The 20,112-nt window shown below is 39.7% G+C and overlaps 2 protein-coding genes across 2 annotated transcripts in view; one reads left to right on the forward strand and one right to left on the reverse strand.

The window, feature by feature from the left end:
* sik2 (salt inducible kinase 2) overlaps nt 1-5,147 on the forward strand; it is a 52,820-nt gene extending 47,673 nt beyond the window's left edge. Inside the window, exon 15 of the mRNA XM_015377269.1 lies at nt 651-5,147. Coding sequence (XP_015232755.1) covers nt 651-1,296 — 646 coding nt within the window. The 3' untranslated portion in view covers nt 1,297-5,147. The remainder of the gene's footprint in view (nt 1-650) is intronic.
* Nucleotides 5,148-12,019: 6,872 nt separating this feature from the next.
* The window catches only part of ppp2r1b (protein phosphatase 2 regulatory subunit A, beta), a 15,002-nt gene continuing 6,909 nt past the window's right edge, over nt 12,020-20,112 (reverse strand). Inside the window, exons 9-15 of the mRNA XM_015377271.1 lie at nt 18,281-18,415; nt 17,255-17,428; nt 17,036-17,096; nt 13,622-13,776; nt 13,394-13,536; nt 13,204-13,295; nt 12,020-13,109 (exon numbers count right to left, since the gene is read on the reverse strand). Of these exons, the coding sequence (XP_015232757.1) occupies nt 13,093-13,109; nt 13,204-13,295; nt 13,394-13,536; nt 13,622-13,776; nt 17,036-17,096; nt 17,255-17,428; nt 18,281-18,415 (777 nt within the window). The 3' untranslated portion in view covers nt 12,020-13,092. The remainder of the gene's footprint in view (nt 13,110-13,203; nt 13,296-13,393; nt 13,537-13,621; nt 13,777-17,035; nt 17,097-17,254; nt 17,429-18,280; nt 18,416-20,112) is intronic.

The following is a 20,112-nucleotide window of genomic DNA, read 5'->3' on the forward strand; positions in this document are numbered from 1 at the left end:
CCAATATATAATTTTTTTTGCCTAAATGTAAAATAAAATGCGTGATGTGTAACCAACTCTGCACATCACCCTGAAGACAACATTCCTAGTCAAACACGGTGGTGGAAGCATCGTACTGTGAGCAGAGTGGGGCAGGGTGAAGATCAGTACAGGGTTAAACTGTTGAAGAGTGGCCTAGTCAAAGTTCAGACTTGATCTAAGAGAAAATCTGATTTAAGACCTTTAAATCAGGCGGCTCTAGTTGACCAGCCTGATTCTATGCTTTGTTCAGCATCATCCATGTTGCATTGCTGATTTCATGCCAAGCATGTTTTTGTTTGCCTTTCATGTGACTCTAATCTGCAGGGCAGCTTTAAGCAAAGTGGGATGTTTCAGTTCCACAAACGCTAAACACATTATTATAAACCTTTCCCTTTGTAGGGTGACGTCTCTGACCACGGAGCTATATCGTTCTCCCTACCCTTTTGCATTAGATAAGTTTTCTTTTCTGGGAAAACTGACACACATGCAACAGTTCAGCAAGAGACCGCTTGCAAATCTAGATTAGAGTTAGAATATGGCTTTTGGGTAACATTTTCCTACGTTGCCTGATTGTTTATTATTCAAAGTGTTTAATTGTTGTTAATTCAAAGCATCTATAAACCTTTCAGACTGAACCAGAAGAGGATGTACCTGCAGCAGCAGTCCCAGGGCATGGGGCTGCAGACCTATTTCAACCAGATGCAGATAGCTGAAGGCTCCTACCCACCTGTCGGCCCTGCTCTGGACCCTGCGTCCCCTCAGGGTCCCCTTCAGGGCCCCCCCATGTCGGCTGGCGGCCAGCCTCAGCCTCAACAGCAAGGCAGCCCTCAGCCCTCCTCCCCCTTCGGCCACACCCTCAGCCTGAGCCCCCTAATGGAGCCAGGCGAGGGCGTGGTTTACGACCCCTACATGAGCCATCACCACTACACCCAACATCTGCCTCATGGAGCCCACCTCCACCACCAGCTCCACCACCAGCAGTCTCATGATTCTTCCAGTAGTTGCCTGGGCTTCAGTTTCCCTGCAGGCTGCGAGCAGCAGGCCCTTGGCCCCTCCCCTGATGCTCTTCCACCAGACCAGTACGAGTTCTCCATGAACCCTGCCTTGCTGCCACCACCTTCCCCAGGAGAGGCGGAGGCCACAGCGATGCCTGGGGCTCTGGCTGGATCAGCCCAGTCGGAAAACCTGGGAATGAACGAGCTGCCTGGTTCTCTGCTGGACAGCGAGATGATGGAGACTGTGGACTCGCAGCAGGGCTTCGTAATGGTCAACTGATCCATGCCAAGGAGGTTATTAGAGAGCAGTGTTAAAACAGCGACACAGAATTAAGAACAGGGAGAACGGAGATGTAAGTGGAGGTCTGAAGTGTAGCAGCAGGGAAGGATGTGTTCATTTTTGTGCAACTAATAGAAACTTCATTTCTTAGTTGTAAGAAGCCTCAAGATTTGTACCAAAATCCTCCCTCATCCTGCCTCCCTTTCTCCCTCTACTCCCCTGTTCTTGTCTTCAACCGCTCCGCAAGGCAGGAGGAGGCCCGTCGCCGTGCCGACGCGGTGAGGCTGCTGTCGCCACGTGCGCCCAGCCGTTTTAAGAGACTGGCGGAGAGTTTGCTGCACATCCTCATTTCATCTAGAAATAGCTTGAAAGCGAACTAATTTAGGGACATGAAACTGAACGGCAACCAAAAGCACAAAGGCTGGTCGTCAACAATAAGACTGGTTCTGAAAAAGACTTCTGTGGATTTATATTGGGTTCGTTTTGAGAGGATGGAGGGAAAAAAAAGTGAGCAGGAGAAGATGGCCCTCATTTATCACGGTACCATGAATATCGACATGAATTCAGGCGATTCAAGCTTGTTTTTTTTTGTGCATTTCTGTCATAATGCTCATAAACAGGTTTCAACACTATCACTGATAAACTAACAGGTATTAAATACCCTCAACCGTTAAGGACACTTATTTTATTTTTTGTGACGTTTGATTCATAAATTGTAACTACTGATCTCGAGCTATTTTCAACACTACTGATTGCTGTCCCAAATTCAACCGTTACCATGGTTACCAGTTCAGCTGAAGTGTGGGTCATGCCTTCGCCTGGTAAATGAGGGCTGATGTTGATTAAACGCCTAAAGTTGAGGGTTAGAGTTCAACATGTGTCTCTGTTTCTGTGGCAATACTGAAGCAATATTAATCCTGAATGTTGTGGGGGGGGTGGTGTAGTGAACGGAAGCCTCTGATTGGTCCGCTGTGGGCTTCGGGAGTTGACGTAGACGGAGCAGATGACGTAAGCAGGAGATAATCTCACTGTTGTTCGCTCTAGAGATGTTGCAGGGTGGACTGAGTGGAAAAGTTGGACGTTTGTTCAGTTGTCCACATCTTCCTGAAAGACACAGGAAGTGGTGTCTTTGCCCTGAAAGCATCACAGGTTGTCTTTTTAAGGTACTCGGCTGATGGGGAGTTTTAGGTGGATAAAAAATAGCATTTTGCACAGTGTTTGTTTTTTAGATTATTTCTGGTTTACTTCCTCTGCTCCAAGATTCTCCTGAGTGAAGATTCCCGTCTGAAGCCCAGCATCCTTCAGCCGGCAGGGAATCTTTGTTTTCTCACATCTCTTTCAGGTTGTTTTCTGTTTTTTTTTTTTTTTGTTTGTTTTTTTCCTTTAACGACACTCAGACTCGATCTACTAGATATAACTCTGACAGATGATGGGTCAGAATGACAGCAGTTGAGCTAAGATTACTGAACTGCGACCATCTGCCAGACTGCGTGGCCTGCAGTGGTTTGTGGTTAAACTGTAGGAAGGTTTGGTGTCGCATCCAGCAGCAGACCAACGTTTGTTCGACCCAAAGTGGAAACTGACAGTTGAACCATCTGTGGTGACAGAAACAAGAGGTAATTGTAGGAGAGTTTAAAGGTAAATCAATCCAAAATTGATCTGTTATGCTCATTTGTAACATTCCAGAGGTTATTTTAATTGTTCCCTTTTGTCTTTTTTAGACCACAAACTTCCATGGATCTTATTAGGATTTATTGCGATCCACCTAAAAAAGTAGCAGATAACCTTGTAGTGAAAGGATTGTTATGTAAAATTCTCAAACATATTAATACATTTTCTTATTTCATCGTAGCTCTGACTAGATTGTTAAAGTCCATATTGGGGCCTGTGTGTAGCTCCGCCCCTTTTCCCATATACTCCAACCATATCTCTGCTGAACAATATTTCCATACCATGATGCTGCCACCACTGAAACTTAACTTAAGTTTTTGGGGGTTTCTTTCAAATCTGGATAAGTATGGAAAAATGTTGGATTTTCAAGCTTAATAAAAAACATTTCAGGAAGACAAAGGACTATTCTGATGGCTTTCCGAACATCCAATCTATGAGCAGAAATGGATGTGCTTTGTTTTAAAAAAAAATTTTTTGTGTGTTTTTTTTTTTTAGAGGGAGTTCTGTTAGAATCTTTGGTTCATAAACTTTGTCCAATTTGAATTATTAAAGAAATACTTACAAAAAACGTATACTCATGTTTTCACAGATAAAGGAAAAAAAGACTCTCCTTAAGCTGCAATCCGGTACGATTATAGATGCGCTTTATGTAGTAAAGCATAAGCCAATCCAGGGCAGAGATGGCGATAGATTATAGATTAATATACGGAGCAGATATTAGTGTGGTTAGATCATAAACCAACTTTTTATAGAGAAGACTTTTCGAAATGATAAAGATTTTTTGTACTCCTATTTTGAGAATGTTTTGGAAACTGCTGGAGAAATCAAAAAACTTAAAAATGTGGACGGTCTTTTTTTTTTTTTTTGATCCAATCTGATCAGGGATCCTTCAACATGTTAGCTGTTCCCACTTAAATGTCTTGTTGACATTTTTGAGATATTCTTTTCCATCCAATCTGGGAAAATAGTATAAAGTACTGTAGTAATCACCAAGGAAACACCATCCTCACTGTAACTTTAGGTGGTGGCACCATCATGCTGTGGGGTTGCTTTTCTTCAGCGGAGACTCTAACTCTATAACACTATAAGCCCTTTTGTTAGGTTGACTTAACAGTAACACTTTTGAGGTATTTGGTCGCTAGTTGCTAATGCTTCCAAAAGCCTCAGTTGACCAGAATGCATTGCAGGCCCGTGGTCGTATCAACAGTTCCTTCTAAACTCAGCCTGTTTGGGATCATTCAGCCATAGTTTGTTTCAGGGAATAAGCTCTTGGCCAACTTGTGGGTTTAAATAGGAGTGAAGTGAAATTTATGAGGCTTTTTTTAGGGAACACTGGGGGGCTACAGACTGATCTTTGAAGGTTGAGTACTAGAGCACTTTGATGACGACGAGGAAGAAGAGGTGTAGCGAGGGAGGAGAAAAAGGTGGGAAAGATTTGCGGCTTCCTGGCAGATGAAACGGACCACAATCAGGAGGAAACACCTTTCTCCTCTCTCTTCCCCAACAGTAATGGACAAAAATAAAACAACAAATTTTCTTTCAAAGAAAGACCAGACTGAGTGTGACGCTCCGTCGATCGGAATCTGAGAAAAAAAACACTTTTCAGTTTATTATGATGAGTGTTCTTGGTGGCTGTTGTGATCCTCGCCCAGAGGAGTTGTTGAATAGTGTTCAGTGTGCCTTTTTACTTCTTTTCAATCTCAGTTCCATTGACTTTTTCTGGTTTGACTCTTATTTCGTTTACTTTATTACAATTACTTCCTCTCTGTTTTTATGATTGTATTTTTTTTCCTGAAAGTTAGTAGAGCCAGGTTTTCCAAAGGTACCAAAGTCCTTGAGAAGTTTCCCTGTACGACCCACCGTGTGGAGTTTTGGAGCTTCTTTATTATTTTTCTCTGTTGTTTTTTTTTCTCCTAGCTGGTCGATCTGTGTATGCCATTTTAAAGTATTATAGCAATATTTCTGTAGTTGAGGACTAAAGTCATGAAGATTCTAGTGGATGTGTTTCCAGGTATCATAATTTCACCTCCTGCTGATTAAAAACAAACAGGAAAAAAGAGTCAATCAATAGAAATCCAGTTTTATATTTACCTTCATTGATGTTGACCACACATAAGCTAACTTGCTGTTGAGATTAAAAAGGTTTATTGAACGGAATCATGGGTTTTGTGTTTGTTAATTAGATGGATCAAAGGAGTGCTTTGCAGATCTGGGGATCCATCCATCTACTCCTCTCATTGATTTATTTCTCCATTCTTTAACACTCCATCCCTTTCCCATTTCTTAATCTTTGTTTTTTTAATCGTCCTTCTATCCTGTTATCCATACAGCTGTCCATTGATTTCAGTTTGTTCAATTCAAAAGCCCACTTCTCCATAAATAAAGCTTTTTATTCCATCTATTAATCCTTTCATATCACTAACCCTGTCTTCCTCACAGCGATTTTAAGTGACTGCAGTATAGAAATCAGCAGAGATGTATGTAGAATGTGCAGGAACCTTATCGTCACCTCATCCAGTAGTCCTATACCTTCAGCCTCTGGCTGCAGCGGTGTAAACGGGAATGTGTCACCTGGAAGATGCAGTTATAAACTGTGGAAAACCTGGAATCGTGCAGCAACATTTTGCCCAAGGTGAGGGACGGTCCCGAAGCTCCTACCAACACCTATAACAACCAACTGACTCAAGATCCCTTTAAATTAAAGCTTATGCTGTAAATGTCTAAGCATCACAGTCCAAAATCAAACTGCTGTAAAGTCAAAGATGTTGTGGAGGATGTTCTTTCTCTTTCAAAATAAGTGGTCCTCCTAATTTTCAATCAATCCAGTGATATGAATAGGTAAGGCTGTCCTATGTGCTCGTCCCCATTTTCACTAACATTGCGAAAAAAATTTTTAACAGTCTCGCATGCTTTTAATAAGCGTTCCTTCTCGGGAGCGTGCACAGAGGTTGGACATTATGCTTTTTTTTTTCCAAGTGGAGAGAGCGGTCTTATAAAAAAAATTGTGACAATCCTCCACTATACCTTTAAGGTCCTAACAGCTGCTTTCAATACCCGATGACTCACTTTAATCCCTCTTTTTCAGGCCTTGTTGGTGTTTATTGAGTTCCTCATATTTCAGATGAACCTAAACCTGCTGCCTGGTTATTTACAGTAACCAGGCCTGTTTATATAATGCGACACCTGCAATGATCAGTTTGGATCTGCTTCAGTCCTGCATGTCCTCAAATGAATGTTTAAGCAAACTCTCCATGACTGACATGCAGCAGTAGTCATGGACTTTGGGGGGTTAGTGGCCATGCTTTTCCTACATAATCATCTGCATGACTCATATACTGCAGTAAACAAGTAATTACTCTTTCAGAATTGTTTTTCGTCCTGCTGTCATTGGACACAATCAGGTAAACCTATAGGTACAGGTATAAATATCTAAATGGTAGTTTGTTTGTTTTTTAGTGTATAGAAATAAAAAGGAGCTTGTTAGCTGACAGGTGAGGGTTAAAGTGACTGAAATGGTGAAATTAGCTCACACACGGGTGAATAGCAGCTCGGTGTCGGACGCAGTGCTGCACATCATTAAAGTAACATTTTCTCCTGTTTGTTGTAGGGCCATTTGGGCTTAAGTTATTTTATGAATTAATCTCAACCCATCATCAGCTGTTTGTGACTTTGTCTAACAGGCTCAAACATTGTTAAATCTCCAGACATTAATCATGCTCTGAGTCATTGTCCCTCCAGCGAGTTTTAGCTCTACCTCAGAGGCTCCACCCATAGAACCACACCTCATCGTCTCCATGACTACACCTCCTCATCAATACCTCATTAACAATAAAATTCGCAAAATTCATTTCAAAATTCTTCATCACTTCTGTCCTGCAACTAATAAAATATCTAAATATGTTGAAATAAATTCAAATAGTTCCTTCTGCAATACTGAACCTGAAATAACCCGTCACCTATCCTTCACATGTCCTGTAACAGACTTAGACAGATTTATTTTGTCAATTTGTATAAACGAGTGTAAATAAAAATAAATTTTGTTTAAAATGGCTCTAGACAATTTCATTTTTTAAAAGTGCAGCCTTCAAAACAGTAATAAATACATTAAAAAATAGTAATATAAACATATGACTGTATATTTACAGTTCTAACTTTTTTTTTTACATCCTTCAGGAAAGCACTAGAGCAGTTCTTATCTCCAAAATTAACTCCAGTATAACCCTCTCTGGCCATAGCATTATCATTATTTTTACACACCCAAACAAGGAATTGGCAAACTAAATAATTATTATATATTATATGACATATTTCACATTTATAGAAGTAAAGTCAATCAAACTAAACACTCCTTATTTTTGTTAGATACTGAAATAAAGTAATATAAAGAATCTGCAAATCAGATCAACAATAAACTAACTCTATAGTTAACGTTTGCCCCTCAAATGCACTTGTTTTTGCAAATCTACTTCCTTTTCTTATTATGTACTTCAAATTACAGTAGTATCAATGTCTCTTCTTCTATAAATATTTGATATATTTTTTCCTGTATCTTATGTATACATGATTATTTTTTTTCTGGGCTCTTTCTAATGAGTGTTATCCTCCAGAAGGGGCTAAATAATTTAAGAGCAGAGAGGGGGGCTGCAGCCTTGACCAGTGGCTGAGATCTGATGCCAAAATTAATCCTCCTTCTGGGAAATGATCTGGTAACTTTTAGGAAACACAAACAGCATTTGTTGCTCAGTGGAAAATAATCTAAACTGATTGTTGTTAACAGACAGCAGGTTAAAGCAAATTGATGCAATCGGGTTAAAGGAGGGAGAGCTAAGGCTATCAGAACAACACAGGTTTGTAACGTGTAGAGAGAAGACCAATCCAGTCAGACTGAGAACAGCTAATCCTACTAATACACCGACAGAGGTCGATGGGGTGGGAGGGGATGCTAGAAAGGGGTCAGTCTGTTCATGGAAACCAGAGCCGGGCTTCTTTTCCTGGGATAAGACCATGTGCACAGCTCTCTGCTGGTGCTGCAGGGCCGAAGCGTCCGACCGACATAGGTCAGGTTCTTTAATGACCAAACAAAACTCCCTCTGGATCAGATTCCAGTCGACCCCATTCCTCAGCTTTCAGATCTTTAACAGAAGCCAAGTTTCATGTGCTTTGAGTAAGTAATAAAAATAAACTGAATGCATAATAGAAATATTTAACACACAATTTATATTTAATTCCGAAAGATAAGAGGCTCAAAAGAAACTGATAGTCTACTTGATCTTATTTGGAACTCTGCATTGAAACTTTAAATGGTTTAAGCAGCATTTCAAGCATCGTTTCTATTTTAATATTTTATTTTAGGAACAGAAACCAATGATCTCTGTCTATTCTGCATGAAGTAATAGAATTTTCAACTCTTTCTGATCCAGCTCATCATTCTGAGGATATGGAAAAACTTGCTCAGTGATTGTTGCAGATCTTGGTCATGCCTTGGTGACAGAACGCAAAAAAAAAAATGTCATCAGCAGAGTTTTATTAACAGATGTGATATTTTATAATCTGGGCCTAATATTGTATAATAAGCGTCGACTGAGTAGGGAACCTTGTCCTATTGCTCAGATCTACAAAAACTAGATCCCACAGAGGATGCCAGGTCTGTAGGAGCTAAACATGCTGCAATGAAATACCAAGGCATTGTTCTTACATGTTTATCATGAGAGTTATTTTATCCAAGACTTTAACTAATGCAGAATCAATAAGATTTATTTTCTATTTGACAAAGTGCATTTTCCCAAGAAGTAAATACAAATGTGCAGCCTGGAACCACATTTCCCTGCAAAGACACCAGCCTTTTTTTTATTTTAATGATAAACAGGGTTATTTATAGTTCACATTCAGTGCTGCTGTGATCTCCTGCAGACTGTCACAGACCCTCTTGAGATACAAGAAGAAGAAAGCGGATGCAAGGGCAGACAGTGCTAATCTTTTCCTTTTTTTCCAAGTAAAATATCACAATACCAGAGGCCCCCATTCAGTCATCAGGCCAGAGTTACACTGTAATGACATCAATGGTTGCCAGGACAACCGGAGGAGGATGGATGACAACATCCTGCTGAGTCTTTTAGAGCAGGAGATCACAGCGCTGTTCTCGATTAGAACTGCAGGAAGAATAAAAGCCTCGGGATGCATGTATGATTTATAGAAATAAACAATGGCAGACTTGCCGGTGTGGCAGTAGAAGATGTGCTTTTCTCATGGCATGTCTGCATGGTGCCGCAATCCATGCATGAATCTAATTAAACTCATGTATTTATTTATTTTACCAAAAAAATGTAATTCTCAAATCATTCTTTAATTTCCAGAAAATTTTTCATTAAAATAATCACTAAACATAATTAAGAGATGCACCTCATTACCAAAACAAAATGCCTCCCTATGTGTGAGGATTAGGGGTCATGTTTACTTGTTACTGAAGGTCAAACAGGCTAAACGCCTGCAGGCCAGCAGATTGGATGGAGTCTTAAAATCCCAACACACATGGCCCAATAATGTTAGGGGGGAAAAAAATCAGGAGGCAGAGAAGCCTCCGGGCGCAATGCTAGAGCAGCAGGCCAAACGCTCATCGCTTCACAGATCTTCTGATACACTTGAAGAATGGAGGAAGAGAGCTGAAGCGACAAGGTGACTTAAAGAAAAGGAGTCGCCTCCTATCCCTGCCTGATGTTTGTCATTTGTCATCCTGAGCATCTGACCTCACTCTGTGTGTCTGTGGCGCTGTCACGCTGTGTGGGGGCTTTGCTTGACTCCTTCCTTTATAAATGACACAGTCCTGGGAGGCAGCTGCATTGACGTCAGGCCTCTCAGCTCCATCAGGGGCTGGAGCTGCTGAAACTCCCCAAATAACTGGATCCAAATAGAGAAACTGGCTGCTGCTGTTTTATTACTGCCTCATGAACTGAAGTGGATTTCAAGGGTGGATTAGCCTCTCGTTTGTCCAAGCAATCGTGTTTTAATGAAGGTTTTCAGCTGGAGGGAGGATCTCCGTCCTCCTTCCTCATCTGATCTGTGAGGAAAAGATGTTTTACTATCATTTTTAAATGGATCTTCTGTTACTGTTGGATTTCCTAAGCCTTAAAGTGATGTCAGGGCTCTATTAAAGGCACCTCTTGACTCATCAGGTCTGGTGTAGTAATGGCCAAAAAAGTTATTTTTGGCAACATTAATAAGCTTGACTTACTGTTGCATTATCATACAGATAATCTTTGGAATATTTAACAGTAGGTCAGGTGATTAGTCTTCTTGCAAATATAAAGTAAATCCAGAATTATTCATAGATGTAGTCACTGTAGATGTTTTATCTCTAAATGATTATTCTTTTTTTATGATCTCAGATTGTCTCATTAACAGGCATGCTGCTATTAGTAAGAGTCATTTTGAGCCAGACTGTACAATTTTTATGTATCTGAGCAAATTAATTAAGAAATCCTAAGAAGACTGGCAGTGAAACAAGAAATGCAGTCCTGTGTTCATTATTAGAGTTTGTTTCAAAGCTACACCAGTAATATAAATGGTGGGAACGTATTTATTGCCGCTTTAAAATGTCAATAGTTTGAACACTGCTCATATTCACACCAGATGTCGGGTATAGCTGTATTTTATACCTTCATTTGATATAAAAAGTATTGTTAAAAGAAAAAAAAAGAAGTGTGTAAAGAGAAATTCTTTTTTAAGCAGTGCAGAATGAAATCCTGCAGTCGAAGGGTTGGATGGAGGAAAGAGAAAGCTCAAAGAACCAAAGAGGACTGATGGGAGATTTGAGATTAAAAACAGTGAAGCTGAAGCTCTCATAAAGGACTCTACCATGTGATTTATCACCATAATCCTCTCCATCAACTGCTCCTTTGGAATGAACAGAACGGATGCCACATCTGCTTTTGCAAAAACATAAAATTGAAGAGTTCAACTCTGGTTTTAAGCCCCTCCCTCTTCCTGTGGTTAAAACAAAGATCCAAACATGTTTTCTCCCTAAACAGACGACTGAAGCCCAGCCCTGGTTCTGCAGCGCTGCTCAGGGCAGGTGTCAGGAGTCTGACCCTGTCCTGCTCTGCATGCTCCTCTGAGGCCCAAACACATCAGAGGATCCTCTCTTTCATCTCCAACCAGACCAGATCTAAGAAAACGCTAAGCTGGGATCGTGGAATTAATAACAGCAAAACACCAGTGAAGCAAAGAGGTGGTTTTCATTCCTTCGTCCTTATAGGCGAATAAAATGAATGAGGTTTAGCATCGTGTGGAGGAAAAATAAGGCTCCATTATAAAGTGACAAGAGGGACCTTGTTTCAAACAGAGGTTTGAAACTGTTTACAGCTCACCCGCTTTCAATGCTCTAAACCCTTTTAGGCAAAGTTAAAGCAACACCCTACAGAGAAGCAGATTTATTCAGCCCTCAGAGGAAGCAAACCTTTCAAATTACGTTCAATTATCACATCTGACATTAGTTTTATATATATATATAGATATATATATATATATATATATATTTAAAAAACAATAGAATAACAGTAAACCAAAGCAAGAGAGTGAGGAGCTGCAGAGCTCAGGTAGAAAATCTTATTGTGTTAGCCAAATCTGGGACTGTATGGAGGAGCAGGAAGTAGAAAGCCACGAAAAAAAAGGCACACATATGACAAAGATATAGAGAAAAAAAAATGGGAGAACTTCATTTTCAAGATGGAAACAGTGGTGGCAGCTTCATGCTGTGGGAATGCAGAGAATATGCAGAATGGAGCTCAAATCTATTTTATGGTATTAACAAGTTGGCTGATTTAGACCAAACAGGTCAAGATTCGAGTCCAACATGTGAAAAGCTGAAATTCATCTAGACCTACGTCTGGCGACATGTTGTACTCCAAGTTTCACTTCTGTTTGAATCCCTTTTGAAATGAGATAAGGAAACTGCACATCTGTTGTGGCAAACCTAAAAATAAATCCCCTTCATTTCGCCTTGTATCAACCTGGCAAAGAGACAAAGTATCGTACCAACAAGAGACGGAGACGAGGGTAAACAGCTTGTTTGTTACTTTATTTGGATCAAGATACAGTAGTACAACTTCCCAACTGTGAAGAGGATTTAAAATAAAAATCCGAGCACAGTCTGTGATACAGAACAATTGACACTTAAGGTTTATTCAAGAGAAGAGAATGAGAGGAGGGGGGTGAGGAGCAGATCAGAGAAAGACAAAAGTTGCTTTTATGAACACAGAGTCCCGGTTTATTCAGCCCCCCCATAACTACCCCCCCAATAAAACATAAATCAGCTCCAGCTATCCCCCACCCACTTCCTTTGAAAGCATGCATTTGTTCTCCATTAGAACGAGTGGAGGACTCTGCATGAATTTAAGCTGTCAACATTAGTTTTACCATGCAATAACAACTAACAGATTACTGTAAAGAAAAAGCAAAAGCAGGTTATCCAGGCATACACAAACAGATGACGCTATTAGCATCATGCTAAATGTGGGTTGGTCCCTGTTAAACACTGAGCAGAGGCAAAATGGTAGTTTGGCCGATTCAGTCCGTTTATTCCCTGCGTTCCCTGCAGGGAATAAACGGAGCGAAGGAAGCCTCAGTCTGGTAGATGGAACACGATCACTGAAGGTTCATCTGATTACTTCAGCGATAAACACCCCAATATGTCATGAAAAAGCTTGATTTAAACATTTAAGAGGCAACAACTGTTCTTATAGGGGGAGAACTTAAGCCTCATGGAGCCAATTTAACCTGCAGATAAAAGTTTCCTTCTGGAAAAAGGTGCAGCAGCACAGAAAGCTAGCTCAGACAGTGCGCCGTGAAGGGGTCGTCTTTGATAGCGACAACTACTGCATGCACCACTTAATGTAATTTGAATCATAGCTTTTTTTAGATAAAAGCTCCATTTAAAGCAAAGCGGCCTCTGCTAGCTCGGACACGGGCTGTCATTGGACAGTAAAAAAACAAGACAAAAACAATGAGGAGGGTAGATAAAACAATCGTTAACAGCTTTCTATACATCAACCAGTTGTTCCTGAACATCAATAAATATCTTCTAAACCTGTATGTATTTCTGTTTCAGGGGGATTAGCCGTGGTGGGTTGGTTATGCTAGTGCCAAAACTGTAAGGAGAAAGAGGGAAAAAAAAGGTTATGGTTGGAGAGTAAAGTTGATTAATGTCCAAGTAGTTCCACAGTAAGAGGAGGAAATGCTCACCACTAATAGCCTCCTGGGCAAAGTATTTAACGTCCATGTCGGAGTCAGTGGCCAGCTTCTCCAGCACTGGCTTCACTTCCGTCTGCAGAGCGCTGGAAGTAAACACATAACATCAGCTTCATCTGTTGAACAAAGATCAAAGCATCTGAGGATCTCTGTTCTACTCTAGGGAGGAAGCCAGCAGACGTACCTGCTGTCCAGGACTGGGCCGATCTTCTGAAGAGACTTAGCCACGTTAAAGCGGACATTAGCCACCTGGTCATTGGACATCTTCAGGACCACTGGGAGCATCTGCTTGGTGGTGATCTCCTGGCCGCAAGCCTCTGACAAAGCCTTAGAGAGCAACAAAAAAAAGTTTAACTTGTTCTGTCTATGGAAAAATTAAACAAAAAGGCATCAGTAAAAGGCTTTTCCTCACATTAATGCAGAATAGCGTGGTCATCCTGTGCAGGTAATTGGGATCGTTGGCCATTCCCAGCACTTTGGGGACAATCGTGTTCTGGGCCCACTCAGCTCCAAACTTCTCTACCAGCTTAGTGAGGTTACTGGTGGCTGCTTCACGGATGGCGTACACTGAAAACAAGTACAGTTACATCAGTCTGATAACTGATTGGTGCTGCAGTAGCTCACTGCAGGGGTTTTTAACCAAGAGACTGGATGTGAAAAAAAAGGATGTTTTGAACATCAGCAGCTGACATGTATCCCAGAAACCGGAAACTCCTCCCTCTCCTAACAGGGTGAACACATGGTTCCAACTACAGAGACACAGAGATGCAACAAAAACACTACTAGGACCCGTGTTCCAAAAAGAAAACACCACAAATACTTTCCAAAGCTTTTTTTAAAATAATTTTCTTTGGTTAGATCAGAGATTTAGGTTTTAGTTTGCGGTGCTTGTTAAACAAGCATTTTTACCAGGGTTGCAACTAACGATTATTTTGCGAATCGATTAATCTGCCAATTATTTTTTCGATTAATAATCGCATAGCCAAAGGTTCCTTAAAGAAGATTTTTAAGAAATTAAACAAGACAAAACTCAAACTTTTCCATTTGAGGAGTTCTGGATAGAGCATGTTGACAGATGAAAAATATTTTCATCTTAAATGCAAACTTTACTTTTTTTTTTAAATAATTTTTATACAATTACAGTTTAAAGTGGATTTGCTCTGTCAGTTAAACCATGTTTAAGAATATCTATACTCCAGTTAATGATTAATCTATTACTAAAATAATTCACTATTATTTCAATAATCGATAAATCAGATTAATTGTTTCAGACCTAATTATTACAAAACTTATAAGGTGTTAAAGAGGAAGTCAGGTGCAGAAGAGATGGTCTGTCACATGACTTCAACTTCACAATGTCGGAGACTCCAGCAGATACACCTACACACCATAATTTAGTTATTTCTAATGTTAGCACTCATACATGTCAGTATCAGTCAAAGGACAGTTCCAACTCTTATGGGGTTTAATCCCAAAATCCCAGACCAAAATTACAAAATTAAAATCTTTTGGGGGGATTTATAAAAGTTTCAAATGATTTCATAATTCTGCAAGACATTTAAATTAAAAATCCTAACTTTATGACCATTACATTTTAAAAACACACCACTTTTAAATGTCCTCACTGTCCTTTAGTTCTTACAGTCATGAAACAGCTTAAAGTAAGAAATAAAAACAATTAACTCAGTCAATATCCCGTAAGGTCTTAATTTCAGTACCAGAAATCATGAGGTAAAACCAACAGGAGTTATTCTTCTAACAGAGTCTGTATGGGAAAGTCTTTCTCTTCAAGGCTTACATAAGGCTGGCACGGCCCTAACCCGAGCCGTTCACACAGAAACTCACACCAACAGCATTCCAATGATGTAACCCAGCTGGCCCTTTGTCCTCCGCGCCGAGTATCTGCCTCTCTAATTGGAAACTCAATGTCAAGAGAACACCACATCCACAGTGAATGCTTCATGATAGATATTTAAGTTCTAGAGCTCAGCAGGGTGTGTTGTAGAGCGGCACATTAGAGCGGCTCCTCTGGCGCTTGAGCAGAGGCGGCTGCACCGCAGAACAAAGGACTAAAGAGGCGGAGGGGGGTCGACAACAACCTGAATGAGCTTTGTTTAAATCTACACATGATTTAAAAAAGCTGATTTGTTGAGGTGTTTCCATTTTATAACTGCATGCTGCCATTTTTACACTTTCACATCCATACACAAAAGATTCAATTAAATATCCTTTTTAGATTTTTCACACCAACATAAAACTGGGTCAAATCAACTTACTTCATTATATATTACTTATATTACACCCTACTTTAACTTTATTTTCTTGCAGTATACACAAGAAGGTTATATTATTTTATTTTAAATCAATGGCTGTAAATATGAAATAATCCACCGCACTTTTGTGCACAATTGAGTCAAACTAATAAAGTAAACCAGGTTAAACAGCAAGCTGCAAACCTTAACCTGTAGTTTATAGTAAATCTGATTAACTTGAAGCTGAATTCCAATCAAAAGCCACATAACCATATAAATAGAAGACAGCTATAATTATTTAAAGAAAAACATGTTACTGGAAAAGATAAGATGGAAACATAACGAAAGCTGCTAACAGTTCTGACAGCTACTAGTCATGTTCTACATGTAACTACCTGCTGTATAGTTTACATCCACCCTCAGCTAACAACATTAATTATTTTGGTGTCATGAAACTGAATGTAAACCTCTGGGCCATAATGCCTACAGTCAGTTTGGCAAGAAAACCACACGTCACCATGGAGACACCACATCCACAGGTAAACATGAGGGTGTTGGCATCATAGCCTGGTAGAAACTCATCAGCTCAGTTTTTCTTCAGCTTGACAAGCTCTGAAACCTTCAGGTGTTTCCTGGAAAGCTAAACAACATCATAACAGTAACAGACGATTCAATAAGACAAAGATCTAAAAGCTGATGCTAATTCTGGAGCCTCACTCAGAAGGACGACGTTAAGAAATGGCCTCGTGGTTAGAGCAGTGCAATTGTGCTCTGAGAAGGTTGCAAGCACTCTGAGTTCCTGAGCAAGACCTTAGCTCCGCACAATGGCCACCCTCTGCTCCCCAACTGGATGGGTTAAATGCAGAGAGCGAATTTCCTCATTGTGCGAAAATAAAGGGTTTTACATGTCCTCAAAATGTTGTAGATTTTATGAACTAGTATGAGTAAAAGACGCTGCTTCACAGTATCAGTGTGTGGACATTTACTGAATCAGATTATAGATTCTTTATTGTTTTGCCTCTAATTGATCTGTTTTAAGTTGAATTTTACTGTATTAATGTCAAACTAATAATGAAAAAAAGCTTTAAGGCAATATTGAATCTCATCATTTTACATTGTAAACACTAAGAATAGACAGAATGAATGAGAATCTTCACACCTACAGTGAACATGCACAGGAAATATTAAAATACTACAATACTAGTCTGCAGCACAGACTTGGACTAAAATAGTTTCCCAGCCCCTGCCTTTCAAACGATCCTTTTGTAACTGCAAACAATAGAATAGCAGTAGCTCTTTCAGATCAACAATAAAGCCAAGGGCTTCAAACTGCCACATGTCATCCCGCCTTTTATCTCTGCTAACATTCCTTCTGCTTTCATTCCTGAACTCCAAAGCTCACCGTGGTGCTAATCATGTACCGTCTATGAAGGAACAGAAGACCTGTCAGAAGGCAGGCTGATATAGCTGCTAATGCTAAAGAACAAAAGTTTTAAAAAAAAATCCCATTATGATGTTTTCAAGTGTCACAGCTGGATCAGACTGTAGAGGAAAAGGTTTGGGAAGATCCTTACCATGATCAATGAGCCAGGCCATACAAAGGGTGTTTAGCTTCTCATCAAAGAACTCGACCCCCTGAGGAGCAAAAACAACCACAGCTCAATTAGGCCGACCTTATAACCATCTACAGCTCCTCTAATGTGTTTGTTTATAAACCTCTAATACTTCAGCTCACAAACAGGGGAGTTTATAGGACATTTAAAGCATTGTTTTCCTTAGACCACATGACTCACCAGCTGTCCTGCCAACAAAGGCATGTACTCAATGATGGCCAGGCGGACCCTCCACTTTGCATCTTCAGCCAGCTCTACGATAGCAGGCAGCAGTGACTGGGACAGCTGACGTATGCCGATCACCTCGTTCACACAGTCCAGGTTGGAGATAATGTTGAGACGTACCTCTGGGCACTGAAATAGAAAATAAGATGATAAAACAAGTCTATGTCAGGAAACTGTTACACTTTCTCACTCCATATAATGTAGACTAGCACCAAAAGTCAGCCTTCATCTTCCTAAAGCTAAACAAACCCCTAAACTTTAAGTGAAAAGCAGTAAAACAACCAAGAAAACAGTAACAACTCTACAGGTAGTCTGAGACCTATCTCAGTTTAGTTCTGATAAATGCAGCTTTGGGTGAAATTTGCAAGTCAAACCTGTTAGCCTGGAACATAATATTGTTAGACGGTGATGGCCTGCTTTAAAGAGACTTAATACAAGTCTAGGAACCCCTAAACATTTACAGGTCTCTGTCAGCATACATACGTTCTACCGGATTTCAAATGCAAACTATTTCTAATTAGTACATTTATTTGCTGCAAGCTGGAAGACTAAAATTCACATTTATTTCCCTTCACTGGACACTCAAGAATTAGTTTTAAAGTGAAAAACAGCAGCAGGTGTCAGGTTTTATTATTCTAACTGTAGTAAGGTTCCACCTTTGATTCTAACCTTTCAAATCTATAAATGCTCTCAGAAAGCATCAAGCAGGAGACTTTCTCCTTACATTTTAGCCAGATTTTTCAAAGTGGTTCCACTAAGAGCCAGACAGTCACCAAATAGAAGGTCTATGTTTGGCTGTCAAGCAGCCGGTTACATCAGACGGCTCATTTTTCAGCAATGAGAACGAATAACATGCTTCAAGGTTAAGATGCCTTGTTAGAAGCTTTTTGTGATTAACACCAACAAACAGCCTAAACAAGAGTTTGTATGGAGGAGCGACCAAACCAACAAAAACCTCCCAAAGTGGCCCAGTTTGGTTACCTCGTCCTTAAGCTGAGTCAGGAAGAGAGGCAGTAAGTGCTCTATTGTGTTGTCCTTGCCCAGGATGGTGGAGAGACCCATAATGACAGAGGCCAGGGCTGACTTCACATGCTGGTTGGTGTCGGAAACCAATTCCTGGTCAGGGAGAGAAGACAAAGATGAGAACAGACAGGAAACAATCCAGTCGTGTTTGTGACTGCAGCATAAAGATAATGCAGCTTTAGGAGATACAGGCTTTTGTTGGCATCACATTTGCAGTTTTCTAAGAAACTGTTTGCTGCTACCCGCTCAGCTTTGCCTCAATGTTGACATGTTGACAGGATAAGCAGAGTAACACTTCCTTTCATATATTTTTTTTTTGTTTGTTTTGTTTTAAAACAAAACTAAATTTATAGATTCTCATACCTTTATTATCACTTAATAAAAATAACTTAAGCAAATTTACTAAAAAACACCAAAGATGGGGCTATTGATCGCCTATGGCTTCTAAATGCATTTTACCAAAGCAATGGTGCCATCTACTGGTCAAATTAGGACCACGCTGACTGATGGCTGAAAACCATGGAGCCTTTTAGACGTTTAAAGTTCTGCTGCTTTTAGGTTTGCAGTTAGTATTAAAATACTAATTCTGAATACTTCTATGTCCTATTTGTCTACTTAAACATTAAAGCTAAAATATGCATGTATGTACTGATGGTGTGATAAGAATTTACTAAAGTTCACAGCCAATAAAGGTCAAGACTGTTTACAATTCCTCAATTAAACATTTATAGCGATTCAGCAGCAGTCCTTTATAATTTTGGTGGAACAACTATAAATAAAAATTTCCCACTAATAGTGAACTGGTGTTGTTGCAATAAATAAACATGACTCCTGTTAAAACTCTGATCTTATCAGGATTTCATGTTTTTAAATGACGGAAACAGATGTGCCAACAGTTAACCATGAAACATGACTTTTGTTCTCCAACTTTGAGGCATGATATTAAACAATGGCAGCTAAGACCTGTATTTGAAGATGTTTACAAAGTTAACTTGCTTTCTGTGATCCACAGCCAAGCAGAGAACTGAGAAACATTGCAGAAAGGGTGTGTCTTGTTTAGTTCTAACTAGCAAGGGCATGAAATTGCATTAGGTCCAAGTAGGATTTTCACAGCAGAGCCTTGGATAAATCTGATTTTACATTTCGTTTTATGTACAACTTAACATTATCACTGGTAAAAGAAACCTTCAAAAGAAAGAACATGGTGAAAATAAGGTTTATAATTACCTTATAATTTGAGTCTACTCTAATGATTAACAACAGCTGGGTTCAGTAGTTACTTGCACTGACTCAGCTTAGTAGATTAATTCCAATTTTCTGTTCATAAAGATTTAATTTGCACCTTTGGAGCTTCTGCAGTTTAGAGTGACATCAGCTTATAGCCTTTTTATATTGTGACATTTCCTCCGAGAAATAAACTTTGACCGGCAGTTAAGTGTTATATATTTTCATTGTTTTCAGTGGCCGGCCAACGTGATTTAAAAGCATGTTGCACTGTGTAAATGCTGCACCTTGAATTCAGGTCAACTTCCAGAGGGGATTATGAAGTAGAGCAAAGACTTAAACCCATAAATTTCAATTAAATATTCAAATGTCAACATGTAAAAACAAAAACATGTTAAATATTTCAATTGAAATGAATATAAACAGGAATCTTTGTATTTGCCGTATCTTGTACACCTGTAAAGCTTATACAAGCAGCATAACAGGTGTTGTTCCACTAGAAGAGGCAATATTTAATGCCTTGATGCTAAATATATTTTTTACCAAATTAAATGGAAGTATTTAGG

Source organism: Cyprinodon variegatus, unplaced genomic scaffold, assembly GCF_000732505.1.
Source record: "Cyprinodon variegatus isolate N-32 unplaced genomic scaffold, C_variegatus-1.0 Scaffold150, whole genome shotgun sequence".
Taxonomy (NCBI): domain Eukaryota; kingdom Metazoa; phylum Chordata; class Actinopteri; order Cyprinodontiformes; family Cyprinodontidae; genus Cyprinodon; species Cyprinodon variegatus.